The sequence below is a fragment of the Zootermopsis nevadensis genome, unplaced genomic scaffold (genome assembly GCF_977971745.1).
Source record: "Zootermopsis nevadensis isolate Lab colony 2312 unplaced genomic scaffold, Znev_1.0 Znev_ptg000083l, whole genome shotgun sequence".
NCBI classification, from domain to species: Eukaryota; Metazoa; Arthropoda; class Insecta; order Blattodea; family Termopsidae; genus Zootermopsis; species Zootermopsis nevadensis.
The window spans coordinates 1,473,097-1,495,800 of record NW_028259214.1 but is presented as its reverse complement, the minus strand read 5'-3'; the positions used below and the strand labels follow the sequence as shown (position 1 = coordinate 1,495,800).

Genomic DNA, 22,704 nt, shown 5'->3' with positions numbered 1-22,704 from the left:
ACGCAGAGGCTAGAGGAAAAGTCCTCTGCCCACGTCGGGGAGCGAACCCCGGTAGTCCAGCCCGTAGTCATCGTTATCCCGACTGAGCTAAGATAAAAATAAGTCATTGACCCTATCAGAAATCGAACCCTGGTCGATATGAGCTTAGGGACGAAACAAAAGTTGCTAAGATTGATGGGTGATATTGGGGAGTAATTAATTTCACTATCAAATGTTGAATAATTCAGAAGAAAAATAAATTGATTTTCTGCATTTTTATTCGTGTTCCGTTCAATAATAGTACAATAAAGCTTGTAATTTCGAATATTTGACATATAAATGGAAACAGAGTTGTCCACTTCATTACGAAACTGGACGTCTGTAATAAAATTTCCAAAATATTTATCCAAAAAGACTTACCTATAACCCCAAAATGTGCACTAAAATGGAAATTTCCAGTCTAACTTCAATTAAATTGACATAATTCACTGAAAACAGAAAACGCAAGTGTAAAAAATACAATACCAAAAAGCCACAGGATCAGAACTACATAAATGCACACACAATTCCAGACATCAAAATATTCTTGCGGAAAGAAAGCTAAGATTTTATGAGAATCAATCAAGTTTATAGCACTGTTTTCTTACCAACTCTCTCATCTCAAAGAAACCAAATCCTAAAATAACAAACTTGTTTCCCTCTAGGGTGAGAGGACACGAAAAAGAAACATAAAAGGAATGATATAAAATGTGTTGGCAAGCGTGCGCATGCTCTGTGTCTGTTTGTCTTTCAAAGAGTTTGGGATCACCCCAACTTCAAACTCGCCCTTCCATTCCTGCAAACGTCTTTTAAATTCAAATTAGCGTGACATTCAACATTAGGGCGCAGAAACGTTTGTAGACTGACTTTCATTGTGGAAATAAATCATATTCCACGTTGATATGGATTAAGTTACCTCGGGCCAGTTCTTAAAAACTGTTGATTTAAAGCAAAGAACTGTAATTCAGCAAGTCGTATCCTTTAGAAACTAAAAGACAACTGTCTTGATTATAATAAAAATCCTTTGTGTACCAAGATAATATGGTTTGGGCCCAAAAGATTATCTTAGCAAACAACTTTGAAAAGTTTAGATTGCAGCCTAATAACGATTTCTGAACTGAGTAATAATTAATACAAAATTTTTAGAATATATTACTTTCCTACATGCCATATGACATAATGCGTCTCTCTCTTTATCATATTGCTCTATAATAAAAAAAGATTAATATTATAAATGCATGTAAATGAAGATTATTCTGATACTACTGCTGCTGCTGCTGATAATGTTTTACATGCACAGATGTGGACTTTTATAAATCGATATTCTTCAGTCGGTTTTATCAGACCTCTGACCCCGAGCATCAAACAATTACATTATACAAATTTTAAAAATAACAAAGAAAATATTTCAACAAATTCAATTTTAATAAAATGACGATTACGTGTGGGGGAAATGAGAAATATATACAACATTTTAAACGTGCGCGTAATATAATCGATTTTAAATAAACAGGATACTGAGTGGATTCGTCTAGCTCAGGATGGACCAAATGGTTGGCCATAGTAAACACTTTAATGAACTGTTTCCACAAAATATGCGTGTCTCATCGATAAGCTGAGGGATTACGGCGTCCCAAGACGTACTCTTCCATTGAATTACGACACGACAGCAAAGTTCAAATACGTCCTTTTTCCTCCTCTTGTTATCCGGAGACTGGAAAATGGAGTATCCACAGCAAGTTTATGATATACAACTTTTTAAAAATATGTGATATCGCTACTTTCTCCACAAAATTTAAGTTTCTAACGCGGAGAATAAGAAGACTTATGTTTTTTGGGATGCTGCGCCGTGTCTGTTAGAAATTTACCGACGTATCAGAGGTTCATGCTTAATACCACCCAGTCTTGTTTAACTAACTAACTAGATGGCTTACCGAACCCGAAGGTTCATCACCGAATTAACCAAAGCCCTCCACCGGACCCTGTCCTGGGCCAACAAAATCCAGTTTCCTTCAACTCCTATCTCCCATAGATCCCGCCTGAGATTATCCTCCCATCTACGTTTAGGTCTCCCCAGCGGTCTCTTCCTTTCAGGTTTCCCAACCAGTACCCGGTGCACACCTTGTCCCATCCATGCGCGCTACATGTCCCGCCCATCTCACTCTTCTCGACTTAATCACCCTCACAATACTGGGGGAGCAGTACAGATTTTTAAGCTCGTCATTGTGCAGTTTTCTCCACGCCCCATCGTCTTCCCTCTTAGGCCCAAATATCCTCCTCAACACCCGATTCTCAAACACCTGCAATCTGTGTTCCTCCCTCTGAGTGAGAGACCATGTTTCGCACCCATACAAAACAACAGGCAGGATTATTGTTTTGTATACTTTAATTTTCAGGTTCTTAGAAATCAGACGGGAAGACAAAATATTTTGGACTGAGAAGTAGCAAGCATTTCCGGAATTTAGTCTCCTCCTAACTTCCTCACAAGTATCGTTTTGATTTGTTATTGTTATTCCCAGATATTTGAACTTTGTAACCCTTTCAAAGGATTTATTAGCCACCCTAAGATAATTTTGCTCGCCTGTCTTCTGATGACGAGATACTAACATGTACTTAGTTTTTTCTGAATTGACTTCCAGCCCCACTTGTCTACCAGCCTCTAGTAAAACTTCTGCGTTCCTCTTTATTGCATTCATATCGTCCCAAAATAAATTAACATCATCAGCATATGCCAATAGCTGATGTGTCCCATTCAATTGCAAACCCTCCTGCCTACCTTGGACCTTCCTGATGGCGTATTCTAGTTAAAGAGCAAGGGAGACAAAGCATCTCCTTGTTTTAGACCGTTCTTGATGAGGAATGTCTCAGATACATATTTACCTACTCGAATTTTGCTACAGGTTTCATTTAAGCAGATTTGTATTAGACCCACTAGCTTCTTTGGTGCACCAAATTCAATAAGAATATTATATAGCACTTCTCTCTTCACAGAGTCATGGGCTTTTTTGAAATCTATAAATAACTGATGTACGGTCCCACCGAACTCCCATTTTTTCTCTAGTATCTGACGAATGCAAAAGATCTGATCAATCGTTGATCTGTTTCGTCTGAACCCACACTGATGATCCCCAATAATTTCATTCGCATATGGGGTTAATCTTGCCAAAAGAATGTTGGATAGAATTTTGTATGAGGTTGATAGCAGCGATATTCCTCGGTAATTACCACACTCAGTCTCGTCCCCCTTCTTATGAATAGGAATAATTATGGATTCCTTCCATTGTTGTGGCATCTCTTCCTTATCCCAAATTAACTGAATAAGCTTATGGATCCTCATATGCAACCCTTTGCCACCTGATTTAATTAATTCTGCTGGAATCTGATCAATTCCTGGAGATTTATAACTTTTCAACTTCCCAATGGCTAGTTCCACTTCATCTAAGCTAGGTTCTGGCACCAACAGTTCAGCTGTATGCATTTTAAACTGTCTAATATCACCAGTATCATGAACATTTAAGAGCTCGCTAAAGAGATTTTTCCACCTATTCACAATTTTTATTGGATCTGCAAGCAAATAGCCACTATCATCCTTTACCAAATTGGTCTGGGGTTGATATCCTTTCTTAAAGTTTTTAATGCCTCTGTACAGGTCTATGAACATTCTTCATCAAACCATGGCTTATTTTGCTTTCTCCTGTAGTATCCTAGTTTCTCTTTTGCTGAAATGTTGATGCAGTTTCTGACATTTTCCCACTCCCTGTTGATGTCCACACTTTCATTATCCTCATTTGTCTCTAAAATTTGAAACCTATTCGAAATTTCAACTTGATATTGTTCCTTTGCCTCTCCCTCACTTAATTTTTTCAAATCAAATCTTTCTGTGTCAAAACTTTGTTTAGTTCGTCTACTTACTGAAAGCCGCTCCCTCACTTTTGCTACCACCAGATAATCATCAGTGTCGCAATCTGCTCCTCTGACTGATCTCACATCAATTATATTTGTCTGCCTTCTCTTATCTACTAAAACATGATCTATTTGATTGTGTGTTCTGCCATCTGGAGAAGTCCAAGTGTATTTATGAACATCACGGTGTGGAAATTTTGTACTTTTTACAATTAAATCTTTTGACGTAGCAAAGGTTACTGCTCTAACACCGTTATCATTACTAAGTGCATGGAGACTCTCGCTGCCTATTGTGGGTTTGAAGATATCCTCCCTCCCAATTTTTGCATTGAAATCTTCTAGCAGAATTTTCATGTGATACTTGCCAAATGTATCAAATACTGATTCCAATTCTTTATAAAACCTATCCTTGATATCATCGCTTTTGTCTTCAGTTGGGGCATGAACATTAAGGACAATGATGTCGCACCAACGTCCTTCCAAAATTACGTAAGACAACCTGTCACTAACAAATTCTACTCTCTTAAATTTTGCCCTAATTCTGCTATGAACAAAAAAACCCATCCCCAACTGATGATTGTCATTCCCCTTTCCATAGAAAAATATAAAATTGTCCACTGGGATCGTGCCCTCCACCATTGTGATGAATTATAATTGTTTAATTTTAACCGTCTAATCACAATAAAATATTTTATTGAATATTAAAATATTATTACTAAAATTAACATTTAATATTTAAAATATATTAAAATATTAAAATGATGCTCTTTCTATCGAAATGTTCGATTTACAATTAGAGCGCCATCTTTTTCACATGTTTCGGTTTTCAATGAACCATCTTCAGGTGTATAATCGATATAAATTTAAATTCTTACAGCAAGAGATGATAATGTAGCGTCATATTGTGATGAATTATAATTGTTTAATTTTAACCGTCTAATCACAATAAAATATTTTATTAAATATTAAAATATTATCACTACAATTAACATTTAATACTTAAAATACTTAAAATATATTAAAATATTAAAATGATGCTCTTTCTATCGAAATTTTCGATTTACAATAAGAGCGTCATCTTTTTCAAGACATGTTTCGGTTTTCAATGAACCATCTTCAGGTGTATAATCGATATAAATTTCAATTCTTACAGCAAGAGATGATATTGTTGCGTCATATTGTGATGAATTATAATTGTTTAATTTTAACCGTCTAATCACAATAAAATATTTTATTGAATATTAAAATATTATTACTAAAATTAACATTTAATATTTAAAATATATTAAAATATTAAAATGATGCTCTTTCTATCGAAACGTTCGATTTACAATTAGAGCGCCATCTTTTTCATATGTTTCGGTTTTCAATGAACCATCTTCAGGTGTATAATCGATATAAATTTAAAGTCTTACAGTAAGAGATGATAATGTAGCGTCATAATGTGATGAATTATAATTGTTTAATTTTAACCGTCTAATCACAATAAAATATTTTATTGAATATTAAAATATTATTACTAAAATTAACATTTAATATTTAAAATATATTAAAATATTAAAATGATGCTCTTTCTATCGAAATGCTCGATTTACAATTAGAGCGCCATCTTTTTCACATGTTTCGGTTTTCAATGAACCATCTTCAGGTGTATAATCGATATAAATTTAAAGTCTTACAGTAAGAGATGACAATGTAGCGTCATATTGTGATGAATTATAATTGTTTAATTTTAACCGTCTAATCACAATAAAATATTTTATTGAATATTAAAATATTATTACTAAAATTAACATTTAATATTTAAAATATATTAAAATATTAAAATGATGCTCTTTCTATCGAAATGTTCGATTTACAATTAGAGCGCCATCTTTTTCACATGTTTCGGTTTTCAATGAACCATCTTCAGGTGTATAATCGATATAAATTTAAATTCTTACAGCAAGAGATGATAATGTAGCGTCATATTGTGATGAATTATAATTGTTTAATTTTAACCGTCTAATCACAATAAAATATTTTATTAAATATTAAAATATTATCACTACAATTAACATTTAATACTTAAAATATTTAAAATATATTAAAATATTAAAATGATGCTCTTTCTATCGAAATTTTCGATTTACAATTAGAGCGCCATCTTTTTCATATGTTTCGGTTTTCAATGAACCATCTTCAGGTGTATAATCGATATAAATTTAAAGTCTTACAGTAAGAGATGATAATGTAGCGTCATAATGTGATGAATTATAACTGTTTAATTTTAACCGTCTAATCACAATAAAATATTTTATTGAATATTAAAATATTATTACTACAAATAACATTTAATATTTAAAATATATTAAAATATTAAAATGATGCTCTTTCTATCGAAACGTTCGATTTACAATTAGAGCGCCATCTTTTTCATATGTTTCGGTTTTCAATGAACCATTTTCAGGTGTATAATCGATATAAATTTAAATTCTTACAGCAAGAGATGATAATGTAGCGTCATATTGTGATTAATTATAACTGCTTAATTTTAACCGTCTAATCACAATAAAATATTTTATTGAATATTAAAATATTATTACTACAATTTACATTTAATATTTAAAATATTAAAATGATGCTCTTTCTATCGAAATGTTCGATTTACAATTAATGCTCCATCTTTTTCACATGTTTCGGTTTTAAATGAACCATCTTCAGGTGTATAATCGATATAAATTTCAATTCTTACAGCAAGAGATGATAATGTAGCGTCATATTGTGATGAATTATAATTGTTTAATTTCAACCGTCTAATCACAATAAAATATTTTATTGAATATTAAAATATTATTACTACAATTAACATTTAATATTTAAAATATTTAAAATATATTAAAATATTAAAATGATGCTTTTCTATCGAAATGTTCGATTTACAATTAAAGCGTCATCTTTTTCACGACATGTTTCGGTTTTCAATGAACCATCTTCAGGTGTATAATCGACATAAATTTAAATTCTTACAGCAAGAGATGATAATGTTAGGTCATATTGTGATGAATTATAACTGTTTAATTTCAACCGTCTAATCACAATAAAATATTTTATTGAATATTAAAATATTATTACTACAAATAACATTTAATATTTAAAATATATTAAAATATTAAAATGATGCTCTTTCTATCGAAACGTTCGATTTACAATTAGAGCGCCATCTTTTTCATATGTTTCGGTTTTCAATGAACCATCTTCAGGTGTATAATCGATATAAATTTAAAGTCTTACAGTAAGAGATGATAATGTAGCGTCATAATGTGATGAATTATAATTGTTTAATTTTAACCGTCTAATCACAATAAAATATTTTATTGAATATTAAAATATTATTACTAAAATTAACATTTAATATTTAAAATATATTAAAATATTAAAATGATGCTCTTTCTATCGAAATGCTCGATTTACAATTAGAGCGCCATCTTTTTCACATGTTTCGGTTTTCAATGAACCATCTTCAGGTGGATAATCGATATAAATTTAAAGTCTTACAGTAAGAGATGATAATGTAGCGTCATATTGTGATGAATTATAATTGTTTAATTTTAACCGTCTAATCACAATAAAATATTTTATTGAATATTAAAATATTATTACTAAAATTAACATTTAATATTTAAAATTTATTAAAATATTAAAATGATGCTCTTTCTATCGAAATGTTCGATTTACAATTAGAGCGCCATCTTTTTCACATGTTTCGGTTTTCAATGAACCATCTTCAGGTGTATAATCGATATAAATTTAAATTCTTACAGCAAGAGATGATAATGTAGCGTCATATTGTGATGAATTATAATCGTTTAATTTTAACCGTCTAATCACAATAAAATATTTTATTAAATATTAAAATATTATCACTACAATTAACATTTAATACTTAAAATATTTAAAATATATTAAAATATTAAAATGATGCTCTTTCTATCGAAATTTTCGATTTACAATTAGAGCGCCATCTTTTTCATATGTTTCGGTTTTCAATGAACCATCTTCAGGTGTATAATCGATATAAATTTAAATTCTTACAGCAAGAGATGATAATGTTGCGTCATATTGTGATGAATTATAACTGCTTAATTTTAACCGTCTAATCACAATAAAATATTTTATTGAATATTAAAATATTATTACTACAAATAACATTTAATATTTAAAATATATTAAAATATTAAAATGATGCTCTTTCTATCGAAACGTTCGATTTACAATTAGAGCGCCATCTTTTTCATATGTTTCGGTTTTCAATGAACCATTTTCAGGTGTATAATCGATATAAATTTAAATTCTTACAGCAAGAGATGATAATGTAGCGTCATATTGTGATGAATTATAACTGCTTAATTTTAACCGTCTAATCACAATAAAATATTTTATTGAATATTAAAATATTATTACTACAATTTACATTTAATATTTAAAATATTAAAATGATGCTCTTTCTATCGAAATGTTCGATTTACAATTAATGCTCCATCTTTTTCACATGTTTCGGTTTTAAATGAACCATCTTCAGGTGTATAATCGATATAAATTTCAATTCTTACAGCAAGAGATGATAATGTTGCGTCATATTGTGATGAATTATAATTGTTTAATTTTAACCGTCTAATCACAATAAAATATTTTATTGAATATTAAAATATTATTACTACAAATAACAATTAATATTTAAAATATATTAAAATATTAAAATGATGCTCTTTCTATCGAAACGTTCGATTTACAATTAGAGCGCCATCTTTTTCACGACATGTTTCGGTTTTCAATGAACCATCTTCAGGTGTATAATCGACATAAATTTAAATTCTTACAGCAAGAGATGATAATGTTGCGTCATATTGTGATGAATTATAACTGTTTAATTTCAACCGTCTAATCACAATAAAATATTTTATTGAATATTAAAATATTATTACTACAAATAACAATTAATATTTAAAATATATTAAAATATTAAAATGATGCTCTTTCTATCGAAACGTTCGATTTACAATTAGAGCGCCATCTTTTTCATATGTTTCGGTTTTCAATGAACCATCTTCAGGTGTATAATCGATATAAATTTAAAGTCTTACAGTAAGAGATGATAATGTACCGTCATAATGTGATGAATTATAATTGTTTAATTTTAACCGTCTAATCACAATAAAATATTTTATTGAATATTAAAATATTATTACTACAAATAACATTTAATATTTAAAATATATTAAAATATTAAAATGATGCTCTTTCTATCGAAACGTTCGATTTACAATTAGAGCGCCATCTTTTTCATATGTTTCGGTTTTCAATGAACCATTTTCAGGTGTATAATCGATATAAATTTAAATTCTTACAGCAAGAGATGATAATGTTGCGTCATATTGTGATGAATTATAATTGTTTAATTTTAACCGTCTAATCACAATAAAACATTTTATTGAATATTAAAATATTATTACTACAAATAACATTTAATATTTAAAATATATTAAAATATTAAAATGATGCTCTTTCTATCGAAACGTTCGATTTACAATTAGAGCGCCATCTTTTTCATATGTTTCGGTTTTCAATGAACCATTTTCAGGTGTATAATCGATATAAATTTAAATTCTTACAGCAAGAGATGATAATGTAGCGTCATATTGTGATGAATTATAACTGCTTAATTTTAACCGTCTAATCACAATAAAATATTTTATTGAATATTAAAATATTATTACTACAAATAACATTTAATATTTAAAATATATTAAAATATTAAAATGATGCTCTTTCTATCGAAACGTTCGATTTACAATTAGAGCGCCATCTTTTTCATATGTTTCGGTTTTCAATGAACCATCTTCAGGTGTATAATCGATATAAATTTAAATTCTTACAGCAAGAGATGATAATGTAGCGTCATATTGTGATGAATTATAATTGTTTAATTTTAACCGTCTAATCACAATAAAATATTTTATTGAATATTAAAATATTATTACTAAAATTAACATTTAATATTTAAAATATATTAAAATATTAAAATGATGCTCTTTCTATCGAAATGTTCGATTTACAATTAGAGCGCCATCTTTTTCACATGTTTCGGTTTTCAATGAACCATCTTCAGGTGTATAATCGATATAAATTTAAATTCTTACAGCAAGAGATGATAATGTAGCGTCATATTGTGATGAATTATAATTGTTTAATTTTAACCGTCTAATCACAATAAAATATTTTATTAAATATTAAAATATTATCACTACAATTAACATTTAATACTTAAAATATTTAAAATATATTAAAATATTAAAATGATGCTCTTTCTATCGAAACGTTCGATTTACAATTAGAGCGCCATCTTTTTCATATGTTTCGGTTTTCAATGAACCATTTTCAGGTGTATAATCGATATAAATTTAAATTCTTACAGCAAGAGATGATAATGTAGCGTCATATTGTGATGAATTATAATTGCTTAATTTTAACCGTCTAATCACAGTAAAATATTTTATTGAATATTAAAATATTATTACTACAATTAACATTTAATATTTAAAATATATTAAAATATTAAAATGATGCTCTTTCTATCGAAATGCTCGATTTACAATTAGAGCGCCATCTTTTTCACATGTTTCGGTTTTCAATGAACCATCTTCAGGTTTATAATCGATATAAATTTAAATTCTTACAGCAAGAGATGATAATGTTGCGTCATATTGTGATGAATTATAATTGTTTAATTTTAACCGTCTAATCACAATAAAATATTTTATTGAATATTAAAATATTATTACTACAATTAACATTTAATATTTAAAATATATTAAAATGATGCTCTTTCTATCGAAAAGTTAGATTTACAATTAGAGCGTCATCTTTTTCACGACATGTTTCGGTTTTCAATGAACCATCTTCAGGTGTATAATCGATATAAATTTAAATTCTTACAGCAAGAGATGATAATGTTGCGTCATATTGTGATGAATTATAATTGTTTAATTTTAACCGTCTAATCACAATAAAACATTTTATTGAATATTAAAATATTATTACTACAATTAACATTTAATATTTAAAATATATTAAAATATTAAAATAATGCTCTTTCTATCGAAACGTTCGATTTACAATTAGAGCGCCATCTTTTTCACATGTTTCGGTTTTCAATGAACCATCTTCAGGTGTATAATCGATATAAATTTAAATTCTTACAGTAAGAGATGATAATGTAGCGTCATATTGTGATGAATTATAATTGTTTAATTTTAACCGTCTAATCACAATAAAACATTTTATTGAATATTAAAATATTATTACTACAATTTACATTTAATATTTAAAATATTAAAATGATGCTCTTTCTATCGAAATGTTCGATTTACAATTAATGCTCCATCTTTTTCACATGTTTCGGTTTTAAATGAACCATCTTCAGGTGTATAATCGATATAAATTTCAATTCTTACAGCAAGAGATGATAATGTTGCGTCATATTGTGATGAATTATAATTGTTTAATTTTAACCGTCTAATCACAATAAAATATTTTATTGAATATTAAAATATTATTACTACAATTAACATTTAATATTTAAAATATTTAAAATATATTAAAATATTAAAATGATGCTTTTCTATCGAAATGTTCGATTTACAATTAAAGCGTCATCTTTTTCACGACATGTTTCGGTTTTCAATGAACCATCTTCAGGTGTATAATCGACATAAATTTAAATTCTTACAGCAAGAGATGATAATGTTGCGTCATATTGTGATGAATTATAACTGTTTAATTTCAACCGTCTAATCACAATAAAATATTTTATTGAATATTAAAATATTATTACTACAAATAACATTTAATATTTAAAATATATTAAAATATTAAAATGATGCTCTATCTATCGAAACGTTCGATTTACAATTAGAGCGCCATCTTTTTCATATGTTTCGGTTTTCAATGAACCATCTTCAGGTGTATAATCGATATAAATTTAAAGTCTTACAGTAAGAGATGATAATGTAGCGTCATAATGTGATGAATTATAATTGTTTAATTTTAACCGTCTAATCACAATAAAATATTTTATTGAATATTAAAATATTATTACTACAATTAACAAATTAATTATTAAAATATTAAAATGATGCTCTTTCTATCGAAATGTTCGATTTACAATTAATGCTCCATCTTTTTCACATGTTTCGGTTTTAAATGAACCATCTTCAGGTGTATAATCGATATAAATTTCAATTCTTACAGCAAGAGATGATAATGTTGCGTCATATTGTGATGAATTATAATTGTTTAATTTTAACCGTCTAATCACAATAAAATATTTTATTGAATATTAAAATATTATTACTACAATTAACATTTAATATTTAAAATATTTAAAATATATTAAAATATTAAAATGATGCTTTTCTATCGAAATGTTCGATTTACAATTAAAGCGTCATCTTTTTCACGACATGTTTCGGTTTTCAATGAACCATCTTCAGGTGTATAATCGACATAAATTTAAATTCTTACAGCAAGAGATGATAATGTTGCGTCATATTGTGATGAATTATAACTGTTTAATTTCAACCGTCTAATCACAATAAAATATTTTATTGAATATTAAAATATTATTACTACAAATAACATTTAATATTTAAAATATATTAAAATATTAAAATGATGCTCTTTCTATCGAAACGTTCGATTTACAATTAGAGCGCCATCTTTTTCATATGTTTCGGTTTTCAATGAACCATTTTCAGGTGTATAATCGATATAAATTTAAATTCTTACAGCAAGAGATGATAATGTTGCGTCATATTGTGATGAATTATAATTGTTTAATTTTAACCGTCTAATCACAATAAAACATTTTATTGAATATTAAAATATTATTACTACAATTAACATTTAATATTTAAAATATATTAAAATATTAAAATGATGCTCTTTCTATCGAAACGTTCGATTTACAATTAGAGCGCCATCTTTTTCATATGTTTCGGTTTTCAATGAACCATCTTCAGGTGTATAGTCGATATAAATTTAAATTCTTACAGCAAGAGATGATAATGTTGCGTCATATTGTGATGAATTATAATTGTTTAATTTTAACCGTCTAATCACAATAAAACATTTTATTGAATATTAAAATATTATTACTACAATTAACAAATTAATTATTAAAATATTTAAATTATATTAAAATATTAAAATAATGCTCTTTCTATCCAAATGTTCGATTTACAATTAGAGCTTTATCTCTTTCACATGTTTCGGTTTTCAATGAACCATCTTCAGGTGCATAATCGATATAAATTTAAATTCTTACAGCAAGAGATGATAATGTAGCGTCATATTGTGATGAATTATAATTGCTTAATTTTAACCGTCTAATCACAGTAAAATATTTTATTGAATATTAAAATATTATTACTACAATTAACATTTAATATTTAAAATATATTAAAATATTAAAATGATGCTCTTTCTATCGAAATGCTCGATTTACAATTAGAGCGCCATCTTTTTCACATGTTTCGGTTTTCAATGAACCATCTTCAGGTTTATAATCGATATAAATTTAAATTCTTACAGCAAGAGATGATAATGTTGCGTCATGTTGTGATGAATTATAATTGTTTAATTTTAACCGTCTAATCACAATAAAATATTTTATTGAATATTAAAATATTATTACTACAATTAACATTTAATATTTAAAATATATTAAAATATTAAAATGATGCTCTTTCTATCGAAATGTTCGATTTACAATTAATGCTCCATCTTTTTCACATGTTTCGGTTTTAAATGAACCATCTTCAGGTGTATAATCGATATAAATTTCAATTCTTACAGCAAGAGATGATAATGTAGCTTCATATTGTGATGAATTATAATTGCTTAATTTTAAATGTCTAATTACAATAAAATATTTTATTGAATATTAAAATATTATTACTACAATTAACATTTAATATTTAAAATATATTAAAATATTAAAATGATGCTCTTTCTATCGAAACGTTCGATTTACAATTAGAGCGCCATCTTTTTCACATGTTTCGGTTTTCAATGAACCATCTTCAGGTGTATAATCGATATAAATTTAAATTCTTACAGCAAGATATGATAATGTAGCTTCATATTGTGATGAATTATAATTGCTTAATTTTAAATGTCTAATTACAATAAAATATTTTATTGAATATTAAAATATTATTACTACAATTAACATTTAATATTTAAAATATATTAAAATATTAAAATGATGCTCTTTCTATCGAAACGTTCGATTTACAATTAGAGCGCCATCTTTTTCACATGTTTCGGTTTTCAATGAACCATCTTCAGGTGTATAATCGATATAAATTTAAATTCTTACAGCAAGAGATGATAATGTTGCGTCATATTGTGATGAATTATAATTGCTTAATTTTAACCGTCTAATCACAATAAAATATTTTATTGAATATTAAAATATTATTACTACAATTAACATTTAATATTTAAAATATATTAAAATATTAAAATGATGCTCTTTCTATCGAAATGTTCGATTTACAATTAATGCTCCATCTTTTTCACATGTTTCGGTTTTAAATGAACCATCTTCAGGTGTATAATCGATATAAATTTCAATTCTTACAGCAAGAGATGATAATGTAGCGTCATATTGTGATGAATTATAATATCTTAATTTTAACCGTCTAATCACAATAAAATATTTTATTGAATATTAATATATTTTTACTACAATTAACATTTAATATTTAAAATATATTAAAATATTAAAATGATGCTCTTTCTATCGAAACGTTCGATTTACAATTAGAGCGCCATCTTTTTCATATGTTTCGGTTTTCAATGAACCATCTTCAGGTGTATAATCGATATAAATTTAAATTCTTACAGCAAGATATGATAATGTAGCTTCATATTGTGATGAATTATAATTGCTTAATTTTAAATGTCTAATCACAATAAAATATTTTATTGAATATTAAAATATTATTACTACAATTAACATTTAATATTTAAAATATTTAAAATATATTAAAATATTAAAATAATGCTCTTTCTATCGAAATGTTCGATTTACAATTAGAGCGCCATCTTTTTCACATGTTTCGGTTTTCAATGAACCATCTTCAGGTGTATAATCGATATAAATTTAAATTCTTACAGCAAGAGATGATAATGTAGCGTCATATTGTGATGAATTATAATATCTTAATTTTAACCGTCTAATCACAATAAAATATTTTATTGAATATTAATATATTATTACTACAATTAACATTTAATATTTAAAATATATTAAAATATTAAAATGATGCTCTTTCTATCGAAACGTTCGATTTACAATTAGAGCGCCATCTTTTTCATATGTTTCGGTTTTCAATGAACCATCTTCAGGTGTATAATCGATATAAATTTAAATTCTTACAGCAAGAGATGATAATGTTGCGTCATATTGTGATGAATTATAACTGTTTAATTTTAACCGTCTAATCACAATAAAATATTTTATTGAATATTAAAATATTATTACTACAATTAACATTTAATATTTAAAATATATTAAAATATTAAAATGATGCTCTTTCTATCGAAATGTTCGATTTTTAAATTAGAGCGTCATCTTTTTCACATGTTTCGGTTTTCAATGAACCATCTTCAGGTGTATAATCGATATAAATTTAAATTCTTACAGCAAGACATGATAATGTTGCGTCATATTGTGATAAATTATAATTGTTTAATTTTAACCGTCTAATCACAATAAAATATTTTATTGAGTATTAAAATATTATTACTACAATTAATATTTAATATTTAAAATATATTAAAATATTAAAATAATGCTCTTTCTATCGAAATGTTAAATATTAGTCTCCTGATCTTGATGTAATGTGGAAATCTTGTTGAAGGGTCGGCCTAGAAATACGTAGGCTCCTGACTTTGTAATTGTCTCCATTCTCCAGTCACTTCCTTTCTCTTGGGATCAAACACTCTCAGTCTACATTCCTCTTTTTAAAATGAGAGATCAGGTTTTGCACCCATGCAAAACGAAAGTCATCCAGGAGACAAAAATTAGTGCTTACACAACGATTCGAGTCCGAACTGCGGAAACACAACTTTGGATGCGAGATTGTAACAATTTTAAAAACAATTCACCAGCCCATGAACTGGTTCGTTTAAGGAAATTGTAAATCTGGATTAATACACCCCAAATTAACCTGACTCGGTCACTCATTACAAACGTCTCTCACTGACTTCGTTAATTACGTTTCAAGTACTTAAAATTCCTACTAATTCTTAATAGTGTGGAGTACATCCAACATAATCTGTAAACGACTGTTTCAATTCTTGAGAATTTCAGTATATGGTTTAAAAAATATTTGGAAAATAAAATGATTTAGGTATACTTGATAGATCCTGATTTTCAAGAAATTGTAACGAATTAAAATTAATTTTCTCTCTAATGTGACAATTAATGCCTAGGTTTTTTTCTCTGATGACAAAATAGCAGCAGAAGTGAAATTTTCAAAATAATACGAACCAAGGATAATGAGAACACAAATAAGCTTCGCATACTGTACCTTGAACCCACATATTAATATTACATGTGCATAGAACTTTCCAAAGGGCAGAAACGTCACATGAATTTGTACTTCGGTAGTTAATAATAATAATAAGAAGAATATTCTCCATGGAAATAAGGAACCGTTAGTTAATAACGTTCTAAGAAACGATTTAAATTCACAGCTAACAGAAATTTGCTTTAAAATTCATACTTTGTACAAGTAAGATTCCTGTACGAGAACTCAGAGACCAGCTTATAACAATATATATATATATATATATATATATATATATATATGCTGGATTGTGATTCCGTCTTCAGATTGAATCACGTAAGCCAGATGCTTCAGTTTTATAATTTTATCATTTAGGCAATGCACACAGAGTTTAAAAGAACAAGGCATCACCGTCAGAAATCTTCAGACTTCGACGGCCATTTCAAATTATATCCTTCTGGTTACAACAGACTACATAATCCACTTTTGTTCTCACGCTGAACATTGTGACGGAGAAGAAATACAATGACAAAAGAAACACAGTAACATTTACAATTTTTATAAACATTACCAAGAGGAATAATAATAATAATAATAATACAAACTCACCCTGGAGGTTGTTGGAGGTAACGACTGCAGACTGGAGGATAATTCATGATCCCAATCCGTGGAGTCTCCTCCCATCCTGGCCTCTGCAAAACGCACGTACGGGCGTGTTATTACAAGATCTGAATACGTCAAGATGACTTATCGACGGCTTTTTCGTCTTGTGTGGATTGTCTAAGTATTTTCCTATGTAATTCAAAATAGTCTCTCCCCTCAATCGGACAACTGACGATAACACACATCATTTATGACATCATTCGACTCTCCACACACGTTTATTCATTTACATAAGTAAGGTTTCTGGCTGTGGTTCTTAGTACAAATAAATATCAAGAATTATTAAGCATGATGACACGTCAGTGTCTATTTTAATTCTGAAAGCTAACAGTAAAATAATATGTCATAGACTTAATATTTAATATATCAGAAGGTTGTGACTTCGTTCCTGAAGCTGATTTCAGCAAAAAGATAATTACCAAACCCTTTGAAACCAGAGCTCATCTAACTAATACTTAAGGAATCAGGCCGTACCGCGAAGAAAACACGACACTTCACCATTACAAAGAGCAACTTTTAAAGAAATAATCTGTGTTTATTTTGACAATCTTTTAGGTATACGATGTGGACAAAATACGGAGTTTAGTGAGCTGTGGTACATATAGTTACCACTGTGCTTTAAAGGTGTGAAGGACTAGAATGTGTTGTATTTAACTGAGTCCACGGAGCGGTTAATATTTAAAGGGGCGGTTTGGTGAGGTCCGGCAACATGGCACAACTGAATGCTGTCCTGAGATTATAAACAAAGTACCAACATCATAATTCTATCCCTGGCGGACACCGTATTAATCGCGGGGACTAAACCTCGAGAAGGGCCCGGCCCTCCTCAACATTTAGGGAAATAAAGTAAAACATGTCGCACACTGCTCCTTTTGAATGAGGGTTCCTTGTTTGAAACTAGACGGAAGAAAATCCACACTAAAAATTCCGAAGTTTCAACGTCTAACGCAAATGATACACCTCGACTAACAAGGGATCATAACTGCACCAACGCTTCCCACTTATCTGAAAAAACAAACCTCATTTCACGCGAAACGAAGCAAAGAGTACAAGACGGCCCATATCTAAACTTTCTGTGGAATTACTGGGCCCCCTACTGAAACAAATCAACAAATGCTCACGTAAAACAAGTGATTTTGGTGTAGCGCAATCCCGATCTGAAATACGTTCAGTCCGGTCCGCACGATGCGCGTATGTTGAAATCTGGCAACGCTGAAGAAGGTCTGGCAGGTGCTGGTTAAAAGACTGAATCCTACGGGACGTATCTTTCTATTCCACTGAGGAAAAGAGAATCCCCTGAAAGAACTGAAAGCAAGAGAGAGAGGGGGAGGACCTTTGGGGGGACAACAAGGGGCAGTAAGCTCCAAAAGCAGCGATGGTCATTCGTGCTCTTTGCAGAACAGAATCTAAAGCTCTTCAGCTGAAATTCAGGCCACTGTATATACACACACAAATATTTATCAGTTCGATTACGTAACGCGATATTCAGACGCACTGAGCAAAGAAGTTCGTAAACTTGACTTCCGAAACATCGCCATCTACCAACAAATTCGGACGGAGAACATCAAAATCGACATCTTCACAGCCTAGAATCTGGTGAGACGTTTTCTTTGCTACAGGGGCTGCATTTCAAAATATTATTCAGACGAGTGTTGGCTCCAGTGATATTCTTGCAGAAACAATTAATTCCACGTTCAAACAGCATGAATACAATGCAGAGGGGGGATTATGGACAACCCTGAACCACTGCATCAATGTGACAACGCAGATAGGAGTTATTTCTGTTCACACAAATTTTGCAATCGTGAACAGAATTACATTATTATTTTTCATTATTACATATACTGTTAAAGTGGTGATATATAGATAGATATATAGATTGCTAAACAAAACAAAAAATTAAAAATCAAGTTGCCATATTGGAAAGCGGCCCCACAAATGAAGCCATAGAAACACTTCTTACCTAATTCTTTCTTTTCTACTGTAGATAAATCTCCTCCTCCAAATATTTCCACAATATCTTCCCAGTTTCTTATTTTCAAGTCCCGGTTTGCGTATTCAATAGCAGATGAATCCCATAGTGATGGTCCATGTTTGAAAGAAGTAGAAATACACACAGACGACAATGGACTGGCCTCATGTCGTGTGATGTTGATTCGGCCTTCGCCGTGGCAGCGTTGCCAAGTTGGAGGCGCTGCAGCAAGACGGATGCCAGATGCGATATATGTACACGACTACCAAATTAATAAATAATACACTTGAGTTTGGCCGAGATGCTCGCAGCTGTGCCATGGCCTCCCGTTGCTACCCTAGTGCGATACCACGCTTAATAATGTTCTCTCACACAAGGGAATGGTTAGGTTGGTCGTGCCGAAACCTCACCTGAAATTTTGCTCGTCTAGTAATGATTGTACACAAAATTCCAGCTGCTGATGCGAAAAAAAAATTGCTCAAAGTTGGTACGTATATTTAAAATTCGCGCCACAGCGCATGCGCGAGACAGCAGCGCACCATCGAGGCGAAAGGTTGAAGGCAGGTCTGTTTTGACGTGTCTATTCGTATACCCAACCGAGGACTGAGCCCTGGGATGATTGTTCCTTTTATTTCTATGATTATTTAATTTTTATTAAATATACGTTTTGGTTAATCGGTTTTTTTTGTCTTAACTGCTACTCTTATCCTACGACCGCACCACCTCCCGGCCTCTGGGATCGTTTTAATATTGGCGCAAAGTATATACGATTTATTTACCATTAAGACACCGTATCGAAAACTTAGTATGGCTCGATTAACGAAATAAACCTCAAAATAATTTAAATCTCTATGCAATTAAATATCTTTAAAAAAATTATAATCCCTGTAATAAATAAACTACTCCCCCCCCCCACCCCCCATGTTGCCTGTTTCCCTGACTGATCACTTGACAAATGACAGTCGGTCTGGATAATCACAACTTCCGCGACGTAAAATCAAGTAACGCGGTTGTTCTCAACCAGATAGAACAAGGAATAAACAACTTTTTCTTCCTTAACACACAGATTACAGGTGAGGCCCCCCCCCGCCCCCCGCACTCCAGGAGTGACCTACTTACCGCACGTGCATTCACTGCAGAGCCAAGAATAGCTCAGGGCCATTGACAGCGTTGCAAATGTTTCGTTTTGCTACGTCAAACCTCGAAACTCGGCTACAAACTTCACTGTACTGGGCTGCTAGACGGTTATTGTCATGACATTTATAGTTTTTTAACGTTTATAAAATCACGCTATACACTCGACAGAAACTGTAACGCTGGTGTGTAACTTATTCAAACGCCAATAATGATGTTTACTTTATTCCATAATGCATATTTTACACATTGTTGAAATAATTACCCAAAACACGTAATAACTATACCCTCGTTCCTTAAATTCAACCGCTTGCCACGTCTAAAGCGTAAGAGTTAGATCCAGACATATTGCGAGTGAAATACGTAAATAAACACGAGCTTTTCAAATTTGCAAACAGATTTCAGCTAACTCTCACGGTTTAGGCGTTTTGGCCCATTTATTTCGTGACAAAGAACGGTTCTAGTGAGTGCGTTGGCAACACTTAGATCAGCTGTCGGCGGATGACGTCACGTATAGATAAGACGTAAAGGTATACATTAGAATTGTATTTCAGTACAAATATACCTTATACAGTTAAACGTTCTTCAACGTTAAATAGGGAACCGTGGTTCCACTTTCAATTTTTTTATAATGCTCACGTGCCAGTCTGCCCTCTCTTAACTGACGGGATTTTTATTAAAGTTGGTATAAAATCATGCAAATATTGGTATTAAAATATTTGTAATACGTTACACGCACTCAAAGATTACTCGTGTTAGAGCAGCATGAAATATGTCTCGAAAACTTCGTTAATGACTCTGTGGAAATAAAACTACTGAGTAATATTAGACCGTGTTTGCATCAGCAGGCTTAAAGTAAACGTTTAGTACACTTCAGTAGCGTTTCAACATATCTTGCTGTCCTTCTGCTAGGGGGAGTTATTCTGAATAGTCACGAAAACAAAATTTAAGACAGCCATCTTTGTACCTTCATGGTAGTAAAAAATTGGTCTGCCATAAAAATCAGACCTTTGAGCTTCGTTTAAAATCACTGAATTTGATTTCAAAACACATAGGTAATTGCAAATTACTCTCATAATATACGGAAAATATAATGCGTTTGGCTCTCTGGCTTTTATTTTGATAGTCTTGGTGTGGACCGACACAAGGCGAATTAACACACATCACACTCTACTTAAAAATGAGTTCCTACCTTCGTTTTGCAATCTGCTCCAATGTCACTGGTGACAGGTTTACTAGAAAAGTGGGTCCAGCTTACAGCCACAAATACACACGCTTAATTCTATTATTAAGTTACAAACACTGCACATAATATCAAACATTCGGGTAATAGAAGTATTGCCATCACACAAGTTTATCCACCCACAAGCGTATCACACAAAACTTAATCCAAGGCGAGCACTTTATAGGTCGTGGTATGTACGTACAACCTGACCTTGCGTTCTCTACTAACAGCCAACAACAAATCTGCAACCACTTCGTTCTCTCTAGCAATGCATGATGGGTAATCGCGTGGTTCTTCGAGTTGCCATACCACGGCACAGATGGCGCTGGCGTACGGTGCAACTAAATTAAGACGCGTTGGCTATTCGTCGTAGATTACGGATTTCACCTCCAGGGGTGCTGTATGGAAATCACACTGACACAACATTTGACATAAATATTATGCATGTGGATGTCATGTAATTATAAAACCAACAGTGCCCACAATATTAGCCATGTTGACTGCTTTCATGAATCTATGCGCTCCCTAAACGGCAAACGTAGAAAGTAAATGTCATAGCAGATCGTGTGGTTAATAAAATCCAAGCAACGTAAGATTCGGACTGAATTTCTTCTCGGGCCGCATTCGGCCCGTGGGTCATAGTTTTCTTCTCCGTGCCTTAATCTTCAGGAATGTTAATTTAATTTAATGCAATAACTCTGTTCTTCGTTCTGACACTTTTCACTCTCCGACGTTGGTCCATGACAGCGGGATGGCGGGCAGCAACGGGTTCCGAGAAGGTTATTTGGGAAGAGAAACGGGCCTTTAAAAGTTCCAAGTGCCACACCCGGTCTTTTCAGAGACTGCGCATCAGAGGCCGTGTGAGGTAACGACCGCGTTCCTCAGAGACAGAGTCCGGTTCTGCAAAGCATCAGGTTAGAAAAAGTTTGAAGAAAAATTTCAAAATTTTGAAAAATTATTTAAAAAATCAAAATATGCAGGAAATAATTCAAAAAGCGCACAAAACGTAATTTTTTTGAAAAATTTCAGTTTCAAATTTTTCCAAATTTTTCAAAAAAATTTCGTTTTGTGCGCTTTTCAGGCATTTTCCAGCATTTTGGATTTTTCGAAAATTTTGAAATTTTACAATATTTTGAAAAAATTTCGAAAAATCAAAATATGCAGGAAAT

General features: G+C 30.7%; 1 protein-coding gene across 11 annotated transcripts in view; it reads right to left on the bottom strand.

The window, feature by feature from the left end:
- Positions 1 to 22,704, bottom strand: part of LOC147870937 (uncharacterized) — a 146,046-nt gene that overhangs the window by 9,272 nt on the left and 114,070 nt on the right. For 5 of the 11 annotated variants that reach the window (XR_015533045.1, XR_015533046.1, XM_087341704.1 and 2 more), the window contains exons 1-3: positions 20,296 to 21,496; positions 19,168 to 19,398; positions 17,151 to 17,233 (exon numbers count right to left, since the gene is read on the bottom strand). Coding sequence is in view for 6 of the 11 variants with exons in the window: in XM_087341704.1 (XP_087197830.1) it covers positions 17,151 to 17,233; positions 19,168 to 19,398; positions 20,296 to 20,338 (357 nt within the window). In the remaining 5 variants the exon portion in view is untranslated. The other 6 variants (XR_015533048.1, XR_015533047.1, XM_087341702.1 and 3 more) reach the window with 5 other exon arrangements.